At 35.8% G+C, this 24,312-nt stretch overlaps 1 protein-coding gene across 1 annotated transcript in view; it reads left to right on the forward strand.

Moving 5' to 3' along the window:
* Window positions 1-21,408, forward strand: part of RUNDC3B (RUN domain containing 3B) — a 54,746-nt gene extending 33,338 nt beyond the window's left edge. The window contains exons 8-11 of the mRNA XM_082479289.1: window positions 1,017-1,174; window positions 17,833-17,979; window positions 18,352-18,467; window positions 20,817-21,408. Coding sequence (XP_082335415.1) covers window positions 1,017-1,174; window positions 17,833-17,979; window positions 18,352-18,467; window positions 20,817-20,962 — 567 coding nt within the window. The 3' untranslated portion in view covers window positions 20,963-21,408. The remainder of the gene's footprint in view (window positions 1-1,016; window positions 1,175-17,832; window positions 17,980-18,351; window positions 18,468-20,816) is intronic.
* Window positions 21,409-24,312: the final 2,904 nt, after the last annotated feature.

The following is a 24,312-nucleotide window of genomic DNA, read 5'->3' on the forward strand; positions in this document are numbered from 1 at the left end:
CCTGTTCTATGCCTATGAAAACTAGCTTTTTCATGTTGGTTTGTTTTTGTTTTTTTTTTAAGGTGGGCACCTATGAAAGAATTATGCATTTTTCCACAGGCTTCAAGCAATGTGCGAAGTTTTATGCGGTATAGATTTCTTGTATACAGCTCTAACTAAGAATTCATTAGAAGTTACAAGTATCTGACATGTAGGGAGTCTGCTTGAAGAAGAAAAAGAAATAGCTCCTTACTATTTTAACCGGACGTGTAATTTGTGAACATAATCACAGCTGCTGTTAAATACTCACATTGTGGATTTTTGTAAATGACTAAGTAGTTGGAGTGTGATTAGTGTTGCCCCATACATTTTATCGTATCAGCTGGGAAAACAATGACATAAATGCACATGCACCTTCCAGCTGTACACGTCCAATGTTACTGAAAGAAGTGACCTTCACCAGTTGTCCTACCTTATGCTTTACTGTAGGTGAATATTTATTTCAATAACTTTCTTCTTTGTGATCTTAATGTGGGATGTGATATTGCAGTTTTAAGAAAAAAACTTTAAAATAATGTTGGATTTTTTTTATATAATCATTCTGGATCCCTTTCATTAACTATACAGATCCATATAGACTCATTCTACTCTTGTCCTTCTTAGGCAATATCTAACATCCTGCATCTGTCAAGTTGTTGAGTTCAGATCTTTTTCTTATACCAGTGACTGTTCTATGTTGTTTTTGAAAAATGAGTTAGTGTTTCATGCTGGTGGCATTTCTGTCTCATTGTTTCATCCATTATTCTGTTCCTCCACAGGAATATAAATAAGTACATAATTTTCTTGGTATCTATTAGGAAACATCATAGTAATCGCAAGTCAGTTTACCAGTTTGTTTAAAAATAAAAAAATAACAAAACCCTACAACAAAACCAAAGGAGAACTGTGTGCATCTTAAACCAGAAATATGTGAACATACATAATGAAATTTTTTTGATAGTGTGTTCTTTAAGGCTTTCTAACACTTACATTTCCAGGGTTACCTTGAAGAATTGGTACGGCTCAGAGAAAACCAGCTATCTGAATCTGTCTCACAGAATAAACTGCTATTACAAAGAATTGAAGATATGGATCTAGCCCATAAAATGGAGAAGGAACAGCTGGAATATATCATTGTGGAACTGCAAGACCAGTTGTAAGTTAGTATAATGGAGAAATGTTGTTAGAGCAGTATCACTTAATTTATTTAACTTATTTAACTATACAATACAAAAAACTTCTGGTTCTGTGAAAAAGAGTCAAACTTCTTATAGAAATTGATGTATTTTTAGCTTTCCCCCCTCACCCCCCCGACAAGTCTTATATTCAGAAATGGCTCCCCAGATAACTGGAGTGGTGTAAGAAAGAATAATCCTGACTTTTTTTTTTTTTTACATCTGAAATAGCTTACAGTAAACTTTCTTAAATTTTTAACACATTTTTATAAAATGTTCTTTATATTTTATTACTTCCAGCTTTAAGGCTACCCTTAAAAAAAAAAAAAGTATATTGGAGACAGATTCCTTTTGAACACTGTTTTTAAGATGTTAGGCAAAAGAGGATAAAGAAATATTATTTTCTTTGTATAGATTCTATTTTTTTTGTGTGGGGTTCAGACACAGTAGAATTTCATCTGGTAGTCCTAAAAATATTCAAACTGATGAAATAGTTTGCTACTCGCCCTTTCTTCAATGCAAGGCAAAATGTTAAAACAATAGGAAAAGGCTTAATTTTTTAATAGAACATGTGATTCCTAATATGCTAAGTAATCAAGTATCTTATTATCATTAGGTAGTTTATCCTCCCAGCCCTGTCTGTTGGTTAGAGAAGTACTACTGTCCTTTTGCAGAGACGCTCCCTGGTAATGTTTAAAGACCCAGATAGATGGAGGACTCGCTGTGTGGTGATGAATTGCTACAAGACTGCTATAGTATGCGTTCTGTTCATAACAAATGTAAGATAAATTATTTTACCTTATATGTGGAGTAATCTGCATGTGTCTGAACCCTGAAGTAAAATGGAATTCAGTCATATGTGGCCTTTGAAACAATCCAGGATGAAATGAATATAAAGATGGCTTTGGGGTACTTTGGTTCTCTCTGACTGATGTCTCCCAGAGACACCACTCAAAGAGTCTTTTCTATGCAGTAAAAAGTACTTCTAGCTTATAAACAAAGCTTGGTTTTGGGGGTGGTGGGTTCTTTTGGTTGTTGGTTCGGTTGTTTTTTTTCCCTTCCCCTCTCTGTTTTGTGGTAGAACATTTTATTGCCAGTGCTTGAAATGGATTTTATGAAAATCCTCAGGAATGCAACATTTGCATTTTATTTATGCCAATTTCAAAGTTGAGGAAGAAAAAAGATATTTTTCTGAGTCTTTTTGGTTTTATTATTTCTTTTTCTGATTGCCTGTAAGCTTCTGAGAGATACTTGTTCATGAGTTCTTTTCTGAACTTACTGATACAGCTAATGATTCATGTTATACTTCTTTGGCTTCCCTGATTATTGGGGGGGGGGGGAATTTTTAGCTGAGATATACGCAATCAGACTGTTCTAAAGATCTCAGTCTTTGGGGTTTGATTTTTTGTTTACTGGCTTTGTTATGTAAAGGCTCAAATTGTGGAGCAGTTTCTGTTGTATCTTGACAGTGTGTTCATGTATAGCTGTTTATGAGACACTACAGTCAGGAGCCTGGACTACACTAGATATTTGGAGACAGAGGTATAGTTTTGCATTGTTTTTGCTGTAAATGTAGCGTGCCTTCTTAAAGTGTGTTAGGAACTTATGGTTCCTTATTGGGTAGAGGGAAGGCAAGAAATATTCCTAGCAGGTTTCTGATGGTGAACAGCAGTCATAATTAACATCTTGTAATAATTCATACTTGGTTTTTCCTTCTTTTTTTTCTTTTTTATTCCGACCAAGGATGACCTGGCAGCAGAATATGTTGTATTACTAATGTGTCTGTAATGAGGCATGAGTTTTGGCCAATTGCTTTTCCCGGTCCAGCCATTTTAGAATGGTGTTCATGTAATTCTTAATCTTAGTGTTTTGCTCCCCTACCATTAATAGCATTTTGAAAGAGTGAATGTATGGTGTAATCTTTTTTTTTTTTAACTCTTTACCAGCAGCTCAGAGCAAGTTTGGGATTGTAATTCTGCCCGAGACATATTACGTTACTGTTTATAAAACACTTTGAAATCTGATTCAGAATCATTTGCTGTGTAATGGAAACTATTATAAATAAATAGTCCATATTTTCTTTTTAATGATGCTTTTCTATTCTACTGGTTGTTGTTATTAAGGTAGCAAGTTCTACCACTTCAAATTTCTGTTGAGTAAGATTTGTTCATGCTTCCAAAATGGTATTTCACAGGCACACAAGTCAAAATGTTTTACATATATTCTCAATGTATTTGGGCAGAATCTGAGCCTATGTTTATGCCTGCCCCCCCTGCCCCTGCCAGCGTTATAGGTTGTTATTGTTGCTGACTTGGAAACCAGGTAACACTAGTGATCAACAAGGCCTTCAAGTTATAAATTAGATTACCTACAGAAAAACTTTTCCATATTCACATTTAATAAGCCAGTTTGCTATAAAGCATTAAATAAATATGGAGATAGGAGATTGGAGAATCTTGGAAGTGATTTTTATTTTACAGCTGCTATGCAAAACTGAATGGTTTAAAATTTTCAGTATTGTTAACTTTGTCTCACACACTTGAGTATGCAAACTATTTAGTTAAGAGCCATTTCATGGATCTCATGAATACCAATAACTGGAAAATAGTGAAGCTGAAAATTTATCAAATTAGTTATTCACAAAAGAGTAACATTTTTGTGTCTCAACTTAATTGGATTTCTTAGTAATATGCCTACCCATCTGGGGATTGGACATCTCACTTTGCTGGCAGGTGTCTGATGGCAAATCAAGTTAGAAAAGCGAAACTGCAGTAGACCACCCGATCATCAGTCTGACATGTTTAAACTAATGCACAGCTGAACAAGAAGAAAGCTCAAACTAGATATTAGGAAACATTTCTGTACCAAGAGGGTGGTCAAACACTGGAACAGGCTTTCTAGAGAGGGGATTGATGCCCCAAGCCTGTCAGTGTTTAAGAGGCATTTGGATGATGTCCTTAATACTACGCTTTAACTTTTGATCAGCCCTGAAGTGATCAGGCAGTTGAACTAGATGATCATTTTAAGTCCCTTCCAACTGGAACCATTCTCTTCTGTTAAGAACAGCTTGCTTTTTTACCACGCTTTCAGCATTTCTAGATGAAATGGTTGCTAAGTGATATGTGTCAATTGTAATAATAATGAGGCATATTCTGGCTTTCATTTGCTTTCTTCAGAAGTGTTTGCCGTCACTGGGGTATGTTTTTGCCTGGGACTTGTTGTAGTTGAATATTAGAGTGTTCTCTTTTGGCCCCACTTTTCTGTAGAAATAGCATATTTTTACAGTGAGGGTGGGGCAGTTCTTAAGGCCTTGAAGTGCTTAAAATTAACAGTTCTTAAGTGCTTAACAATAACACCTCACAGGAGGACAGCGAAGAGAAGCCTGTGATCCATGGCGTATCTAACTGAAGAAAACAGTTTGAATTCCATAACATTCAAAATGTGATGGGAGAAGGATCACAAATCATCAAGGAACTGTATCCTGGAGTATTCAAAATTCAGAGGCAGCCATTTCTTCCTGCTCTTGAGATCCTGCAGAGAAGTGTTGAATATCTTTTGGTGCAGAGAGACATTTGTTTGCGTGCCCCATCAGTAAAAAAAATCTTAGCACACCACCCTAATATGGGTTTATTTATTTATCAATTATGTACATGTACTACTGTACCAAAATACTATATACATTATAAAACATACACAAAAATATAAATTAAAAAGCATGAGATAAAGATGAAATAAACACTATTTTTTAATGTTTTTTTTTTCATTTATTAACAGTACAAAAAGTATTTTTTCATGTGCCCCAAAGTGGGGTCTTACATGCCCCACTTTCGAAACTACTGCCTTGAAGGACTAGTTAGCTCAGTCAAAGAAGAGGCTCGGCAAAATCTGGAACTGTTTGCCCACAGCATCCTTGCATTAAAACTCTTTATCTTAGCTTAAACAGGCTTTTTCCCCCCTTAGGGTGATTCTTAGTCTTTTTGCTTACACGCTACCTGTGTGGCCAAGGCAAACTGCTGACCTTTGTCACTTTAAAGTTCATCTGAAATTGATATTTATGTATGTTAAATATTGATGTATGATTACAAGAGAGATTCCATCGATTTCCTGAATAGTGACTCATCTCCTGCATAGTGACTCACTGATGTTATAAAAGCTAATCACTTTAACATATCTGTATAAAGTGATAAGGGAAAAGGAATGCATTGTATACAAAGATAAAAAACCCTCAAAATGCTTTACTTTTTTTTATTCTTCTGCTGTGATCTTTGTTGGGATTACAATAGTGATTTGCATGTTTACCAACACAGGTTTCCTCCTGAGGTATTTTTCAAGTTTTCAGACTGGTGTGCCTGGTGTAAGATGGTACAGCCCCATTGTCCCAACTGTTGCAATATTTTAACTTTTATTTTTGTTAATTTATCACGTGTATTGAAAATGCATTTCTTAGATTCAGTGTCTATGCTATATTTTATACTGTTCTGGTTTTTATCTCCCTCTGCTGTTTCTTCCTATATCCCTGTCCCAAAACACCCCTTCTGGTGTTTCATGGAGGAGCATGTGGAAGGAAGGAAAGTCAAGAAAACTCTTCTGTGTTTGGAATTCTGCCTTTGGTTATGGCACAAATAAGACTCAAATTAAATTGTAAGGGCACTCATGTCTTATATTGTATTAAGCTTGTCTGTATAATTAAGAATTTTTTGTACATTTTAGCAAATCTTAAAGCTAGATTTATTTAATTTGTCTGGCTGTTACTTCAGAATTGGTCAGTCTTTTCAAGGCCCAAACAGTGCCTTCATTCTTAATATTTTAATATAGCTGTCTGATACATCCAGCAATACTGCAGTTCCTATCTGGATAATACAAATCTCTTTGTAAAGCCAGGAAATGACAGTTTAGTTGCAGCCCTGAGAGACTCTTTGCACCAGGGACACTCTTTAATTACAGTAAATGTTCTGTGTATGTTTCCACTCCTGAGTTTTATGCAGACGGTCACTTATGCTTCACTGTTTTCCAGGCATTTACTGTTGGAGTACTCTGTCCACACACCTATCTTTCCCTATGTTAGCACTGCATTGAGCTCAGGCTAATGCATCCTGCCTGTCAGAGAAGTCCATCAGCTCATTCTCAGCAGCACCTGAACATTAGCCACAATAGTTCTGTGAGAGCAGCATGCCAGAGTAAATTCAATTTTTATGTCCAGGCAAAATGAACTTCTCTGTTTCAAATACACCATGTCGTATCAGTTCTATTATGAACTATTTAAAGGAAGATTTACTATATTCTTTGTAGCAAAGATGATTTCTTTCCAAAGATTGGTCGTGCCCCATTTGGTTAAAAAAACTTGCTAATGAAAATAGTATCTGTGCTCTTCCTTGCTTTGTCAAGATTCTGTTTGTAGATGGTCTAGAGCCTTCAGAGTGTTGCCACAAATATTCTGCCTGAGAGCAGGCAGGAGAGGGTCACAGATGAAGGCACAAAGTTGTAGAGGATGTAGGCTGTAACTGTGCTGTCAGGGACAAAGCAGAGAAAACCTTGTCCAAGGAAACAGAAGCAGAAGGGTCTGAGCAAAGGCTTTAACATTTAGCCCATGTTTTGTGTCTTCTTGTGAGTAAAACTTTAAATGTGGGTTGCCTGGCTTTGTAATCCTCCCTCAAAAACTAAATCATCTGGAGAAATAGGGGCATCAGTGCTTTAGCACTCCTACCTTCGTTTTCAGATAGTTCTCTTGTAAGACTTTTTTTTTTTTTTTTTTTTAAGAAACGGAATTCCTCAACTGCGTAAGTAGAGTAAATCCAATTTGTTGCGGCTGCTTTATTTTCTCACTGAAAGGAACTGGGAGATTAAAATTTAATGTTTGATCTTCTTGGCGAATTTCTTTCCTAGAATGTCAAAACTGAGAATGCTAATCCTTCTTTCCTTTTAAAGCTTTCATGGATCCTTGCTATCAAACTATAATTCACGTTAGCCATGCTTTTATTTGTAATGCTTCCTGTATGCCCTCTGTCTCCCTCAAGTTTGCAGCAGCAGTTTTAAATCTTTAGTATTGCAGTCTGGTCTGTTTTCAGCTCCTTCTTTTCTCAACTTGTCTGTACTTTTTTTTTTTTTTTTAAACAGCATAGAAAAAATACTGCATATTTTGATAGATGTTAAAATAGGTTTGTTTATGCAGCATTTTGGATTTTGTTTTTGTGGAATTCTTTCTTTTGAAAATTGCTGCAAGATTGTACACCTTTTGTGTTTTACAAAGTGTGGATAGACAGCAACAAGGAAAGTTCCGCTTTCAGTGAGGTGGAAACCACTGAAGACATAGGAGTTTCCTTTTTGCTTAAAAGTATAACTAAGAAAAGTTCAGCTGGGTGTAGTACATGGACAGACAGACTCCTGCAATTCAGAGTGGAATACACCGAGTGAGGCGCAGCAAAGAAATATGCAGAATTAAACAAAATTGCAGCCAAACCCCCGACAAGATGGAGGACATGCTATTCTTAGAATCCAGAGGGATTGCATGGGTTTATTGCGCAGCAGGAAGGCAAAAGTTTCTGGACTGATAGCAGCCTGAAGAAGAGGACTCACTGTGCAAGATGCAGTAGATAGGGAGGGATTTATTTTTAAACCCTCAGATTTTAATATCTCATTCTGAAAAAAAGGGGGTTTAAAAGGTTATACATATATTAAAATAAACCTTAAATTTTAACAAAATTAAAAGCTTTTGAATTATTGATGTCTTCAAGGACAAGATGTGGTGGTATTTTTACAGCAAAATGCTGGCTGACTCCAAAGTGGAAAATACTAATTTTTGTAAGGAGTCTCTTCTCTGCTCCCTCTTTCTTTTTTTTTTTTTTTTTTTTTTCCCTTCCCTTAGTGGGTTAGAAAATCACAGGTACTTTCCTTTGACCATTTTGCATATTTAGTGAGATTAGCATGGCAATGTGTCCCCTTCTCCGGGTCTCTAATGTGTAATACTAAAATCTGATTTTATAGTGGCATCCTTTCTCTTTTCTCCCATAGCTACACTTCAGTGGATAAAGGCATTGCATCAAAGTAACAAGCTAGAAAGCTTTAAGTTACTTGGACATTAGAAGGTCATGCATTCCAAATTCCAGAATTTTTATCCACTGTAGAATTAGAAGTTTGAGAGCAGGGGCAAGTATAGCCTTTCAAAATAATAATGAGCAGTATTGAACCTTTGAAGGCCTCAATGTAATGCAGTTGCAAATGATGTGCATTCCTGGTAGGAAAGCATATTGTAAGGATCCTGGAGTTTGTTCCTATGTTAATATTACCTGAACTTACCTGAACTGACAGAAAAAGAATACTTGCTTTGACATAGTAACGCTAAAGGACTTATACAACAAACATCAATGTTTTCCTCTTTCAATCCCACAAAGAGCATTATCTCATGTCTAGAACAGGTGAACCTGAGGCTTTGATTTCATAAAACAGTTTGAATAACTTGATACTGCGAATGGAGGGGATAGAGAACATCAGCTAAAGAACAGGGTAAGTCAGTCATGGTGCATAATCATTAACTCCTGGAGTACAATAATAGAGACTGAATTTGATCTCTGTGCTTTACCAATTTAGATAAATAAACTTCCATTACCATTTGCTTCTGAGAGTCCCAGTTTTTCCTGCTTCATTTCTTAATCGTCATATTCATTTACTGTAGATTTGCTGCTATATTCTGGAAGGTACTGATGGCCAAAGCTAGTATTTGATAGTGCTTATACATAAATGAGAAGAGTCCAACAAAAGTTATTTTTACATTCTTCTGATATATTTAATGCAGGTTACATGAAGTTCAATACCAAACTAAATGCACTTTAAATGGCAAATAGTAAAAATGGAACCAATTTTTGTGAGGGGTAGAAGAATAGTGTCAGGTTAGAATGGTGAGGAGAGGCTTGTTCTATATTTGCAGAGATACTGCTTTATCATTGATATACTGTAGCAATATCCAAGATTATTTAAACAAAAGAAATTGATATTTAAATTATCCTAAATTTCAGTTTATTTGGCTATATTTATTGGTTTAAGTAAATCAGATAGAGAATTAAGTTTTCTCCAGTAAAAAGGAATAGAAATATCCATGTTATACTTTCAAAACAAAATTAAAAGTTTCTCTAACATGCAAAAACTTTGACCAAAAGAAAGGTGAGTTACAGGTCAGTGTGCGTACACACAGTCACATAAATGTTTGTTGTTTTTTCAAAAATTATGTATGGTATTTGTAAATTTTGGATACAACTTATTTTTCTTTCTTTGAAATACAGTTTTAAGGCTACAACTTTGTGTCTTGGGTTTTTTCAATGTTTTGATAAAATAAATCACAATTTAAATGATTTCTGGGAAGACTTAAAATAGAAAAAGTGAAATGTCTGAAATTATAACAAAGAAAATACAGTGTAGTGTGTTACCTGATTTCTCGAGTAAGAAGCTTTTATTAGTTCCCTCTTTATTTGGATATCAAGTGGTTGAGATTTAGATTGGTGCTTTTTCTGTTTGTCATTGAGATATTCTTATGCCACTTAATATAATGGAATTTTCAGTCTTTTGTTATCCAAATTATAACTCAAATTATACTTGGCAAAGATTTTTATTTGCTACCTGTTTTCCTTCCCATTTCTTCATGTCTGATGTTCTTTTCTCTGTGTGTCTGTTTTTTTGGGTTCCCCCACCCCAGCTTCTCCCCTTGGATCAGATTTTCGTCCTGCATTTTTTTCATTCTGCAATTGCATTTGACTTTGAAGCTCTGTCTTACGGTTTGCATAGTTTAGTAGTTGTATTAATTCTGATTCAGCTACCAGGAAGAACTTATATTACTCATAGCTTGCTCCTTTTTTCTTTTTTTTTTCTTTGCCTTTTTTTTTTTAACCAACACGGTTTTCTGTCCTTCGAAGTCAACATTCCCGTATTCACTTTTTTGTAATTAGAAACATGGTGTTCTGAAGGAGGCTTACAGACAAGTATTTGCCAAAACTAGCATATATAGAAGATGCATCTTACAGTTATAATGTTGGATATCTCTGCTGAAACTCTTGCTGGCTTAATAGGTGAGTGGAGGTTTAAAAAAGTGGTTGTTCTGTCAACCCAAAGTTTACCAACCATTTTGCAGTTCATACTGCTGTTTTTACTGCATCCAAGGGAAGCATATTAAAATGGCAAAAAAAATATTGAGAAGACCACTGTTTTTGGTTAAGTTTTCCTGATCTGCTCTGAAGAAAGATCTTTATTTATTTCCCCCCACCCCCATGGAAACGTTCTTTTAAAAGGAGCTCAGCTGTAGACAGATAATTTTTATTTACATGACTGACATGGAAAAAAAAATACCCTTGAATGACAAGCTCTGTTTGAGAGGATATTTACTAAAGGCAAATTTGATAATCTGTCAAAAAAAGCTGTTTACTAAGAGTCCTCCATTTTGCAGTGGAAAGGATCTGATAGTTGAATAACAATTAAAAGCTGCTCTCTACTTTTCTAATAGTTTGGTTGCTAGTCAAGTTCAGTTTTTTCCTTACTTTCAGTCAAGACCTACTATCTGGGGAAACTGGTTGTGTTCTGCCTGTTATCTTCCTCCAAAGGAATCAGGCCTGGTTATTTGTCCAAGGACATGAAGAGTGTCAGTCACATGCTGCAGTAGTAGTTTAATGAGCACACACAAATTAGCATATTGTAGTGTGGTATTATGCATTCTGGATGTCTGCATTCTGAAAGAAAATCTCCACTCTAATTAGACGAGAACTACAGTCAAGCTGCTGGTATTTTTGCTGATATAAGCTTATCCAAGTTACTCCAAAGGTCAAGATCAAAGGCTGTATAACACTGACAGTAATTTTATTACTGGAGGATATATTTCAAGATCTCTAGGAGATAATAAAGGAGGACTGAAAAGATTGCTTGCTGAAGAAGCTTCAAGGGGGTCTGTTCTGTGGCACAACTGTGCTGTTACACACGAAGATCTGTTGGCCAGTCAGAAAGAATAAGAAAATGTGGTGCGGTAGGACATGCCTGCTTTTTTTCACTACAGCGACTGCCATTAGAAAGTCTGCTGGGATCTAACTGCTCGGGCATCTAATTTGGGGAATACGCAGTCTCTGCACAGGGCACAAACCTGAGAGAGGTGATATATTGCAGCATCAAAATCTACTGGTAAGTAACTAATTTTCATACCTGCTGATCTAATTTCTCAAAGTCCAATGATATACCAGTCCAGACAGCTCATTGTCTTACAGTACAGACAATTTGAGAGTTCCCTTTTATTTTAGAGTTGCTCTTACAGATTTTAGTTATATTCATGTATGCTATCAATTTGAGTTTGCATTCCATGTTTCCTGTCCTAAATAAAGGTTTTTTAAAGCTTGTTCTTTCTTATTCAAATGTTTTTATTTTTGTTTTAAGCTTTTATTTTCACTTTTACTTTTCACTACTTAGGTAGTTCTTGAACTGGAGCACTCATCTGATATAATTCCCTTTCTTAGGGAATTAGTCTGTTTGGTTTATTTCCTGTCTTCATCTGCTGGTAGGAGGGCAAATTGCCAACTGGACTGGCATTTTCTGGATTTGGAGAAATTAAACTTGCAGGTAAGAAATTACTGGTTTTTCATAGGTATAACTGGAAACAGAACTGACTTTTTGTTTATTAAACAAACAAATCTGTGTGAATGGGTCTTTCAGAATAGGTTTCCAATTACATGAATCTGGATTTGATCCAGGGGAAATTGGAAATCTAATCTAGCTGAAGTGAGACCAGAAATTTTATGTGGTTACCAAGAAAAGGCTTTTCTATATTAGCTTGGACTAAAATTTTTATATCATGTCCATTTTGCGAGTGGGAACCCCACATACAGGCTGTCTCTTGTCCCCATCCCCCACTATGAATAAGCGAATCAAGTCAGACCACAGTTTCAAGATGCAGAAGTCTTAGATGTGTTAATTCAAATTAGTAATTTCTTATCCTTTTGAGAGGTAGCTGAGCTGCCAAAAGTGATGCTAGTGCGAACAGAACTGTTTGTCAGGTTACCTTATGGATATTTTAAAAAAAAAAAAAAAAAGCTTCTTTAAAAATATTAAATAAAAATCGACCATTTTGATGATCCCTTTTCAGAGTGGCTCCTACGTGATTGTACCAGAACAACAGAAGGGGCAGCATACTGTGGAGCAGGGATGGAAATGAGCAGTAATTTGTCAATTGCATTTTATTATTATATGTGTACCATACATAATTATATTCTGCTTGTGCTTAGTAAATAATATCAAAATAATAAATCATGAAATAAACATCTCAAATAAAGTATTAAAAGTTGAGGAAATTAGCAAGTAAATATTCTGGCGAGTACCTGAAAAAAACAGGGCCAGTGAACACTAGTGAAGAAGGATGTTTATCGGGAGACTTCACTAATCTTACTTTTCCCTACTTTCTAAATACACAATTAAAGGACTGAAAGTCAAAAGCATGCAGAGGCATTTCTGGGAATAGCTGTATAAACCTGATGTTAATATTCTGGCTGTTGCTGGTATTCTTGAATAAAAGTAAGTAAATTTACAGGCCTGGAGGGAGCATATGTATCTGCACTTCAGGCAGACACTTATTCCTGTCTTGGGAGTATGTTAGTATTGATTAGTTAATGGATCATCAGTATTCTTTTGTAATAGGCAGAAATTCATTAGCAGGACATTTTTACTGAATACTTTTCTCTGTTTTCTAAAAGGAGCTTAATTTAAATAGCAGTTCCTGAGGTAGAGGACAAAAAATATAAATGTAAGCCAAATACTTGTTGTTTTTTCATGAGGTATTCTAGTATTAAGGTTATGTTTTCATCTCTTTTGCTGCTTGCTGTCCCTAACAAGTTATTAGTTGCAGTAGTATTTTGAATTTGTATGGAGTTTTTCTTTCTTTAGATGTTTAAAAAAAAACACCACAATTTAAGTGTCATAACTTAAACAGGGTATCCTGGGCTAACATGGTGAAACTGTGTATATTACACTTCCCTTATATATGTGTTTTATGGAAAAATCTATGCTGTGAAGTAGCACAAAGGATATTTGATCATTTTAAAAGCAGTTTTTTGAAAATAGGTTCTGTCTCCAGCATCACCAGTGCCTCTCTCCTGTAATAAATGCCAACAAGCATTTTGCTGGGTTTGCCTCACTTACTACTTTTCAGTATGAAAAGAGCAATTCAGCAATTACTTCCAAAGGAATTAGAAATGTTCTCTCTCTGCCTGCCATCTCTTCAGTATTTCTTGATTATTTTTTTTTAATGTTTTCCGGACTTTAAACACAATATGAAGTTATCTTATAAATATATTTGTTGGGGTGAGGACTGCTCAGGGCACAAATGTTGAGAGCAGGAGAAAAACAATTATTTTCTTTCTGCAGATCATGAAAGAGAGCTTCTGCTACTTTTTGCCAACATGGTTATAAAGAGATAGAAATGATTGTAGGTAGAGAAGATATTAGTGGATGGGGGGAAAAGTTCACAGGCTTTGAGACAACAGAGAATTTTTTCATGCCTAGATTAGGTGATGTACCATAAAACAGTTTAACCCTTCTGCTCTCATAATAAATTCTTACATATTCTCCCTACTCTACACAAATCTTCCTGCACTCCACAGTCTTACTGTGTTGGTCCAGGATACCCTCTTCAGCCATATTTCACGCACTGCCATTTTTTCATTCAAAAAATAATCATACAATCTCTTACTAAGATCCACTCTATTCTCCATGTACCAACTACCTTCCTGAGATTGTTACGTTTAGAAGCCATTGTTTATATCTTCTTTTTGGCTTTCAAGTTTTCTGTTTCCAGTCTGAAGTTAACAGCTTGTTGTATACGCTAGTCTGCTTGTTTTCACTCAAACTTGATCATATTTCCTTCTTTTTTAACTTCTCTTTGTAGTAAACCCTTTTGTCTCTCTTACTTTTCCTCTTTCCTTTTTGGAATGTCCTTGCTTTTACTCCTGTATTAAGTGGCTTAACATATTGTCTACAAACCTAATCTTGCATCATCCTTAAATCGTCACAGCTACAAAACCAATAGAACAATATTTTATTGAATTTTATTTAAAAATAGAACTGTATACTTGTGATCCTCAGTGTTATTCTTATGATGTATTATGGATTTTGTTCCATATAAGTTATGCCTACAAGGTATGAGGTAATATCCTTTATAAAATCTAGGCTTTGAGTCTTGGTCTACACGCATTCAGGTCATTCTTGTTTTCAGTTGGTGTTTCTCACCAGCGGTTCGTTCTCGGGAACAGAAGCAATAGAATAAAATCTGTTTGTACAGCAGCCATTCCAGTTCAGTACATTTAACTACAGACCAGCACTTCATTATCTATTACATTACATTACATTATTTTTATGTGAGCTTTTGGTAACCCTTTTGAAATATTTCCTAGTCAAGGACCAAAGAGTTCAGTAGTTCTATTTTTTATGTGTGTGTAAAAACCAGAAAATAATAATTTTACATTTTATTCTTGAATATTTTGTGAAACTTATAAATGTCACAAATATCCCTATTTGCCATTTGTACCTATCCACCAATTCTTCATTTCTTACTTTTGCTCTATGAATACTTTATTCTAAGTTTTCCTCTGAAAGCTTTTATGTGCCAAACTTATTTTGCTATACTGGCAGATAAATAAGTTTTAATAGCAGTAGTATTCTTTTGGTTAAACAGCCTGACAGTAGACTTATAGAGGAAAGCTCGTAATCTTCATTGCCCTCATTATGATCATTAAGAAGAGTGCTAGTTCAAACCCCGTAGTATCACAGCCTAGAGTTGGCCAGCACTGGTTACAGTGTTTGCATTCTGAGGAACAAGAATGCTACTGTAGAAATTCAATCTGCCTTGGATAAAGTAAATTGTTGTCTTTTGAGAGCTCTTGACTACTAGAAAGAGCTCTTCTTGTCTGATCAAGAGTAGTACAACACTCAATAATCTTGTGCAGCGTTTTTTCCACAGAGTGTTTTGAAATTTGTATGCTTTTTCATTAAAACTTGGTCCTATTTCCTTCCTTTTTAACTCCTTTCTATAGTAAAGGCTTTTGTCTCCGTTTCTTTTCCTGTTTTCGAATATTTGTAGCAGGGTCGTTTTTGCCTCATGGTGATTAAGAGGTTCAGGATGATGTGTGCTGTGTAGACGTGGTGGGCTTGGCAGTTTTAGGTTTACGGTTGGACTCGATGATCTTAGGGGTCTTTTACAACCTAAATGATTCTATGATTCTGTGCGCTGTAATACTTTGACTCTTAAAATAAGTCTGGTTAATATGCATAACTTGATGCTGCCTTTGTTTATCTTGAGAGAAGTGCAGGTTGCAAGCAAGTGCTTTGAATAAGTCTTTGCTGCAGTGGAATCTCATGATGCTTTAAAAACGGCTGCAAGAGAGCAAACAACTAAATAATCTACAAGGCTGAAAATATAGGTGGTAGCTACCAGCACCCGCTGTGAATATTTTGTCTAACTTCCTGTTGTCTATACTACTATTTTACATACACTGAATACTGTCTTTGGACTAATTTTATATATTCAAAATTATTTTTACATATTTTTGAAGATTCAAAATAAAAGCATAGACGTTTTAAGAGGGGAATAGTTACTAACTGATGCCTGTTTTTTTTTTATTCCTGAGCATGGTGAAGTGGTTGAAGTACCGATGTACTGCAACTGTCTTTAAATGTTCTTATGCTAAAATCCCTAGAGCAGTTAGGCTTCGTTTCAGAATTTCTTTGTCCATACAAAGGGTGAAATTTCAGGTTACTATAGCATAAAGATTTGTGGAAAAAGCCTCAGTATAGAAACCTACATAAAATGACAACATTCCACTACTAGCAACTTGTCTGCAGATTTGTGGTTTTGTCATCTTTGCTCAGCATATTTCTTTAATAATAACTTAACATTGCTGCTGAGTTGTGTGGTGATAACATACAGGAGTTGTCCAAATGGGAATTTACGCGTATGTGTTATATGTGTATGAATTTGCATTTACTTACCATGTGCATAGTTGCTAATACAAATGGTGTCCTGTTACAAAACTTCTATGAAAGCATACAAGAAGTCCTTCTGAATAAGGCAGTGATGTAGTGTGTCTGGTTAACCTCACAAGAACTTGCTAGGTCAGTGTTTCAGTTTCTTCAAACCAACAAGCCTTTAACAGACCTGTTTAATGCTCATGGGATTAGGGGAATTACATGGGGAAATGAATACCATACAAGATATTTGAAATTCTTGAGAGCTTTGGGTTATCAAAGGGGTTATTCCTATAGATCCTTTAGAGAGGAGGGTGAGGGGTGAGATCCCCAGGTAGAAAAGTTGATTGTTTACTTGCATGAACGCTGGGGAAATTCATCATCTTGAGAAAAGTTTCTTGAAAATAGTTTTGTTCACTGTGGTGCTTCACCACCTTCTCGTGCAAAATTACTGTGTGTTTGTCTCCTCTCTCAAACTCAGCTACTAAAAATTCCTTATTGAACTTGCTGTTGTCTTACCTTGTTTTGTGGGAAATTTTGGCTCTTTGGGTGGTGTTATGTGCTCATACTGAGGTTCTTGTCTAAACAGTTCATATACCACCAGAATAAAACCTGTACAAATAGACCTATTGACAATCTTATTTGTGAATTCACATAAATGTATGTGTACCACGAATAGTATATTAGATTTGCTATGCAGTTTGGCATTTCAGATAACAACATGGCATTTGGCTTTGAACTCCGAAGTACATTCGGTATGGAGATACGTAACATTAGCTGTTTGCTTCAGGCCAGAGATAGTCAAACTTGCTGTAAAGCAGTATTTTGCTATTGCCTGGTATTTCATGGATTGGAGGATTTATGGGTTAACAAGCAATATTACTTCTGTTTCTAGAGTTATTCTACAGCAGTGTAAGGGTAGATTGGAGGTTGCCTTGTACTGTTGGAAAAAGGCTGATCTTGTCTTAGAGCCTGAAGAACCATGTACTTTCCTTATTTCTGTATGACTTTTGGCAGATGATTTCCAATATTGACATATTAGCTTCCTTGTTTCCAGAATTTTAGAAAACTGGTCTGCTTCATGGGAATATGAGGCAAAACTAATTTGAACATGTAAGGTACTCAGTTAATATATTTTCTGTAATTTAAAAACCATAAATTACTGGAAACTGTAAGGTGGTAGAAAACAGAATAACTATGTGTTGTATTTTACCTGGAAGCATACAATGGAATTAACGTGTCCAGTTTTTAGTTCATTCTGCAAAAGTATTGGGGAAAGGGGGGGGTGTTCAAACTGAAAATAAAAAAAAAAGGGGGGGGGGGGGGGGGGGGGAGAGAACATCACATTCCCATAGTTGGTTTGCAAAATAGATGGCCTGTTAATTACCAACATGTCAGAGTAAGAATCTTTAGAATGCAGTTGCTTTTTTATTGCTTTTGCAGAAAGATTCTAATTGCAACTTTTTTCTGTTCCTAAATGCATCTCAATAGGTTTCTAAGTTGCTTCCCCTAGGAAAAATGAACAGTTTAAGATGCTTTATGAAAACTGCAATCTGTGGGTGACTGGAAGTATCAACTTGGTCAGGACTATTTGTCCTGTTTTTCTTTCTGTACCTTAAAGAATTGCCTTTAATAGACTGAGAATTACTGCTTTTTGTATTCACAGGACTGTGCTAAAGAATAATGACTTGAGATCAAGACAAGAATTAACCACTCACCTCACCAATCAGTGGCCTTCCCCAGGAGCTCTGGATGTCAATGCGGTTGCCTTGGACACTCTACTCTATAGAAAGCACAATCAACAATGGGATGAGTAAGTTGAATATTTATTTTGATTCACCTTTAGAGGAACAGGGAAACTTAAATCTATACACTTCTCTTAGTCTACTCTGAAATGTATCCTATTGGAATTACCTGCTACTATGTACAAGGATCAGCTAGTGCAAAAAAATCAGTTTCTCTCACTTACCATAACAATCTTCTTCCTTGGGGTTAATTGGGGGTGGGGGGCGGGAGGAGAAATCATTGCTTTAGGAAAAAACAGTGTTTTAGGAAACAAACAAAAAAAGAAGAGAGTGTTTAAGAGAAGAAAACTGTCTAGGATTTTTTAGAAAACTTCTTGAAGAGAATTGAAGAGATCTTAGATCTTTAAATGTGTTACAATTAAATGTTACTTGCTTTGCAGGAAAAGTTTTCAAAGTCTGGACCAACTTTCAGCAGAAGTTAGTCTTTCGCAATCCTCTCTGGATCCAAGTCACTCACAGGATGGGAAGCAGGACGGAATGAACTTATTAAATGAAGGTACAAAGCCAGTCTCGTGGTTTATTTTGTTCTTCTTAGCTCTGATCTTCAGTTCCTAGGATGAATTTGCAGCGTGAACAAAATATGCACCGAACAGCATATTTTTTCATTGTTATGCAAATTGTTTCAGTTTCCCTAAGGACTATACTTCAAATAAGTTTGGATTTACAAAGATGCCCACCCCCCAATAATTATAAGACTTCATGCTGTATTTAAAGCTAAGCTTCAAATATGTTGCATATCTTCCTTCTCCATCATAGAACCAGACATGGCTCAGCTACCAAGAGGATCTTCTGTCATCTTTCTGCTATAACTAACTCAAATCTTTTGAATTCTTTAAGTTTCCTTTTTTGTTTCTTTAAAGAAAGATTAAAGACACTGGATTTGCAACTAGCACTGTCATTCTTACCTCTTGTGTTCAACATTTATCTGTGGAGATGCAGCCTGACAGTGTTTCTGTTAATAGAGAGCGCAACATGATCTGAACTGTGCTAGTATATAAATGTAATATACACACCCACCCCCTTTCAAAATCTGTACGCTTATTAAAGTTTAGCTGCACCATCTTGTGGGCAATTGTGAAAAGCAGAAAAGTGCTGGAAGACTTCTGAAATATTATTCTGTGTACAGAACATAAATTGCTATAAAAAATCCTTTTTGTATCTCATCAAATGTTAATTTTAAATAGACTTGACAATACAGACCCTTAGTAGTTCATGACTGTAAAATTTCTTGTTTTTAAAATATCAAGGATGTAAAACTTAGAGCTTTTTAAAAAACTGTAAACACTTAAAAATCTATATTATTTCAAGTTAGCTTAGAGAAAGTGAAATGGAATCAACATGGCTATTACGAAGAGAGTTCTTGTGCAGGTCTACTTTCAACTGTTTTTTTGCAATATTAATTGTTTGAATTCGTGCTTTGTTTTATCTTCTGTAAATGGAAGTGTGGCAAAACCACTGATAATTATAGTTTAGGTTTTGATTTCAACACTCTGTCTTTAAAGGTAGCATAACATCTCTTCTAAATTAGTGAGGTTCAACATTACCTAAGCTTTAATATAATTTTGTACGACACGGCATGTCATTCTGCTGTTTAAAATACCTCTGGTCTAACTCTCGGGATGGCAGTTTTAATTAAAAGATTAGAAGTAGTAAACTTTCACATTCCTGTTAAGCCCACTCATCATTTTTTCATTCACACTTGAAATCAAGGGCTGAGGTTTTTTTTAAAAGAGCTAATCTAGTTCATTCTTTAGGGAAAGGTATTCAGTCACTTTAAAAAAAGTCCAGTAGACATGAGACCTAAAATCTACTGGAAACTGTTAATAAGAACCATAAACCATGCAAGAGAACTACAGGACATTTATTTTTTTCATAATGAATTGTTGTGCAGTGCGCAGTTTGGGTTGTTTGTTTTTTTCTTACATCCTTCTCATGAGAATAAAACTTTTCTGTCAGGAACAGGAGACAATTTTAAGAAATGATACTTTATAGATGTGAATTTAAAAAAAAAAATCTGGTAGGCTGGCATATCAGTGAAATCTTGTGCCTGTGATCTTTTTAAAACCATTTTAATCTCTCGTTTAAGGCATCTTTCGTATTCTGCAGGTAAGCCAGGAGGATGAAATAGGGAGATGCTGGTAGATCAGACTCTTTATAATGTAATTTATTAGCGGAGTTGGCACAAAATAACTTGAACGGATATTCTGAGAAGGGAAGACATAAAATAAATAGAGAAATTGTCCAATACAGTCTTATACCTGTAGGTATGTTTCCTGCTAATTGTCAAGTGTATTTGTCTGACAGGGCAGATACTTGCACTGCCACTCCTGCACTGCACGGCTTTTCCAGTGGTCGGAGCCTAATGCACTTCAAATTACCAAGGTTTAAAAAACAAAACATGTTCATTTTTAAAGAAATATATCCTGATTCCAGTTAATTCTACTCCTTTCTGAGAGATTTAAAATTAGATCTGTGGTACTAATGTCGTATTAGCAACATCACTTCCATTTATATATAATGTACTTGACTAAAACCAGTACTTGAATTAGTAAATTCAGTTCATTATGTAGTCAGTGGAGCCTCTCAGCCTCCCTCTGTAGGAAACTGACTACAGCCCCGCCTGTAGGGCACTGGTAGGGATCTCTTTACCACCTGGAAAGGGAAGGTATGGCATAAATTACGTGTCTTCCTAACTGCATTTATGAAGTATGTATGTGCTGAAGCAGTAATATGTAATTCATAATACTGTAGATGAAACAGGTTTTCCTATTCCCTCATTTTTTTTTGTGGTCAGGTCATCTTGTGCTGTAAAAATTATTAGGTTAATTCTTGTTTTTCTTAACAGGGAAGGAAGACACTCCATCGTTGCTTGGTCTTTGCGGCTCTCTTACATCAGTAGCAAGCTACAAATCTCTCACAAGTCTGAAATCAAGTGAATACCTTGCAAGTCCCACAACAGAGATGACAAGTCCAGGCTTAACACCATCTTGAGATACACACAAGAAGGAAGAGCTTTGTGTTGTATGCATTTGGTTTATGTTCCATAAAAGACTTGCAACGAAGACTGCTAGTTTTGAGTTAAAATAAGCTGGTTTATAATTTTTTTTTTCATGTTTACCTGTTTAATTCACAAATTCTGTCAGTTTTCATCCAAACTTTATTTTTCCCCCAGAGGACTTCTCAGATTTTCTATCTCAGTCTTGAATTATTTAAAGCTCTTGATCAGGTACAGGACATATAATCTGATGCTTATGACTGATTTTTAAAATGGAATAGTTGGAAATCAGTCCCCTACTTAACTGCCATGACCTTTGTTTCTCCTTGCAATGGCCTCGCCCTACTTTAGCCACGGTGCTTCCCTGCAGTGCTTTAAATATCTATCTATCAACTCTTGCAGAACAGACAGGGAATCCTTAACGCCAGTCTTCATAGGCAAATAAATATTTTACCTAAAAACCCAGCTTATCATCTGTGTATGTTGCATAGGACCTCAAATAGCATATTTAACCTATCAACAGCTCTTCTCAAGTTGACTCAGTATTAGATTTTGCATTCCTGTTAGTATCCTGGCACTTAGGAGATGTCTGAATCACACTGAAGAATCACACTGAAGCACTCTTACTAATTCTTGAAGTTGCATGTGAATAACAAATGTAAGATGATCATCTAAATCAAGCATACTTGGCAATTGGGAAATGTTGAGGAGACTCACTGAATGCTTTTGAGTGACCTGAGTTACAGACATACAAGATTATAAAACAACAACAAACATTATATGAGAAATTTCTTGGTTTATTGGCCTTGCTGGAAAGATGGGGACTAAGGATGGTGGGGTTAGCACCTTGGGAAGCTTGGACTGTGTGTTCATTGGCAAGATCCCAAGCAGAGTGAAAAAGGGGAAACAAAGACAATGTAATGACAGTATTCTCATGTTCAAGATTTTTCTCATTCCTGTAGTAGTGCAATAGGTATTTTTCTTGATTAGGTAATACGGCAGAACTTATTTAAGTCAGTTTTCTCAAATTACTTGCCATTGATTTAAATTACTGATAGAAAAAAAAAAAAAAGGAAACATTTTTTAAATGAAACTAACTTTCCAGATTACCCTACAGGTTCAAAGTTTGCAAATTAATTTTTGAATTGCAAACTATATTCTTAATTCTTTGTAAGATACAATGGATCCTTTATCTATGAATTTTGCTAATCAAGGTAATGCTTATCAGTATGATTAGTAACTTTTTAAACAAAACTTAAATGCATGTAAGTACGTTGTATTTATAAGTGCTAGGGAAAATGCTTTTTTGTGCCAAAGAAGTTTCATAAATTGTTTACATGAGTAGCTGCAATACAAGACAGATTTTTAATTATTGCTTACTCTTAGATGTTTACAGTATGTCACTACTCTGTACGGTTTTCATTGATTTGCCTCTTGTAATGGTACCTTGGCACTACTACTACAATCTGGTCATTTTAGGGTGGGCTTGAAAGAAAGAGAGGATTCATTCCTACCTTTACTAAAAACTCCAGGAAATGTTTAGCCTTTGTAAGTATGAGGCTACGCATCTCTGGAATGCAACACACTGTTGGATTTAGCTGGAGGAGGTTCAAGATACTTCTCCTCAACTCTTCAGTCCCCAGTGCTGGAGGTTACTGCATCCATGGCAGGGTAAACAACTACTGATGCCATTTTAATGCAGATTTTTAAAGCAGCTTAGCAAAATCCACCAGACCTTGTCTTTCAAGCCCTCATGTAGTTAATTTCAAGCAGTTAATTTCTCTGTAATAAACTCTGACCATTAAATCCTTTCATACACTATCAGCATGTCCATTCCTTCATGTAACTGGGTTTTTGTGTTATCACATCAAGCACTTGTTCTCTCCTGGCAGTTGAGTATCATTATTAAATATAAATTTGTAAACTAGAGGTGCATTTTTACTACAAATACAATGAGGGAATCCGGATTCCACAAGTTAACGTTCTACATCAAGGTACAGTGATTTAATCGGTCTTGTTTGCTGTTAAACACTTCTCCCACTATGTCAGTATTTTGGAGGGGGTATAATCATGATCTTCAGTCATGTTTGCTGATGGCTCTTTTCTTGGAGCTACTGGTGTGAAATTCATGTGTCATTTAACTGAAGTCTTTTATGTGGTCTGACACCACTGTGAGTTCCTGGGTGTCATTTTGTGCATGGGAAATCAGTTATGTGTGTCTTTCTCAGTTTTAAACATCAATCATTTTCCCAAAAAATTGATAAAATGCCAAAACTGTATGTTTTGTTGCCTTGACGTTCCATAAATGTTGCATGTAGATTAAACATTTTGTATCATCACTAATTACTAGTTCTTGTCTCTGTTTTAATCATACAGGATAAAATAAGACAATTCAGCAAATTACGGTATTACCAAGCTTATAGCAAATTATTTTCCTGTAAAACAGGGAGACTTTTTTTGTATTCAATGTGGTCCAAAATCTGCTGTTACTACTTTCTTTCTCTTAGGCCTTATTTTGAAGTTGTAGTGTAAAATTACAGTGTCCAATATCTCCTACGGCGGTACCTCTCGCCTGCACCACATGCTGTAACTTTGCAGCTAATGTCTTTACAACTAGAGCATTTTTCAGCATGTGATGAATTTTCACCAAGGCCAAACACACGCTGGGATACTTTCTTCATAGCAGAATTGGACTGAAGTTCATTTCTTGGGTAAAGCACACCTCAAAGTTGGTGTCTTAATGGCACGACTACTGCTTTTATACCAACACACCCCTCGTTAAAATTTGGAAAAAATAAAATAAAATTCAATCACTTTATTGGAAATGCATGAACAAAGGGATATAGCGAGGATAGTTAAAAAATAAATTAAAAAAAATGATACAGTGGAAGCTCTGATTCAGTAAGTCAAGTGGCTATGGGCAAGGGACATGCTGCAACTGTTCATACCATGTGTGTGCAGCACACCATAGCAGGCAATGGCTGTGTCTAGAGCAGTAAAGTAAATGTGCTCTTGCCTCCAGACAGATACACCTCTGAGTCAAACTGGCACAGGACCACCGGTGCTTATGCCAGCAGACCTGGCCTGCACAACCAGGTGCTCCCATGCAAACTGTGTATAGGGAGTGCTCCACGGCAGGGAACCTGGCCCAGCCACAGAGCTTTGTGACAGCTTGTGCCTCCCAAAAACGTGAGGGATCATTCCTCTAGAACATGTGTACAGCCAGTTGTCTTCAGTACCTGGGTGTGCTTTAATTTCTTAGAGAATTACCTTAAACTAAAAAGTCACTGCAGCACCTAGCGCTGTATTCACCATGCTCTCTGGGTTTCTAATGAGTACAACGTAC

The sequence above is a fragment of the Vanellus vanellus genome, assembly GCF_965231255.1.
Source record: "Vanellus vanellus genome assembly, chromosome: 2".
Taxonomy (NCBI): domain Eukaryota; kingdom Metazoa; phylum Chordata; class Aves; order Charadriiformes; family Charadriidae; genus Vanellus; species Vanellus vanellus.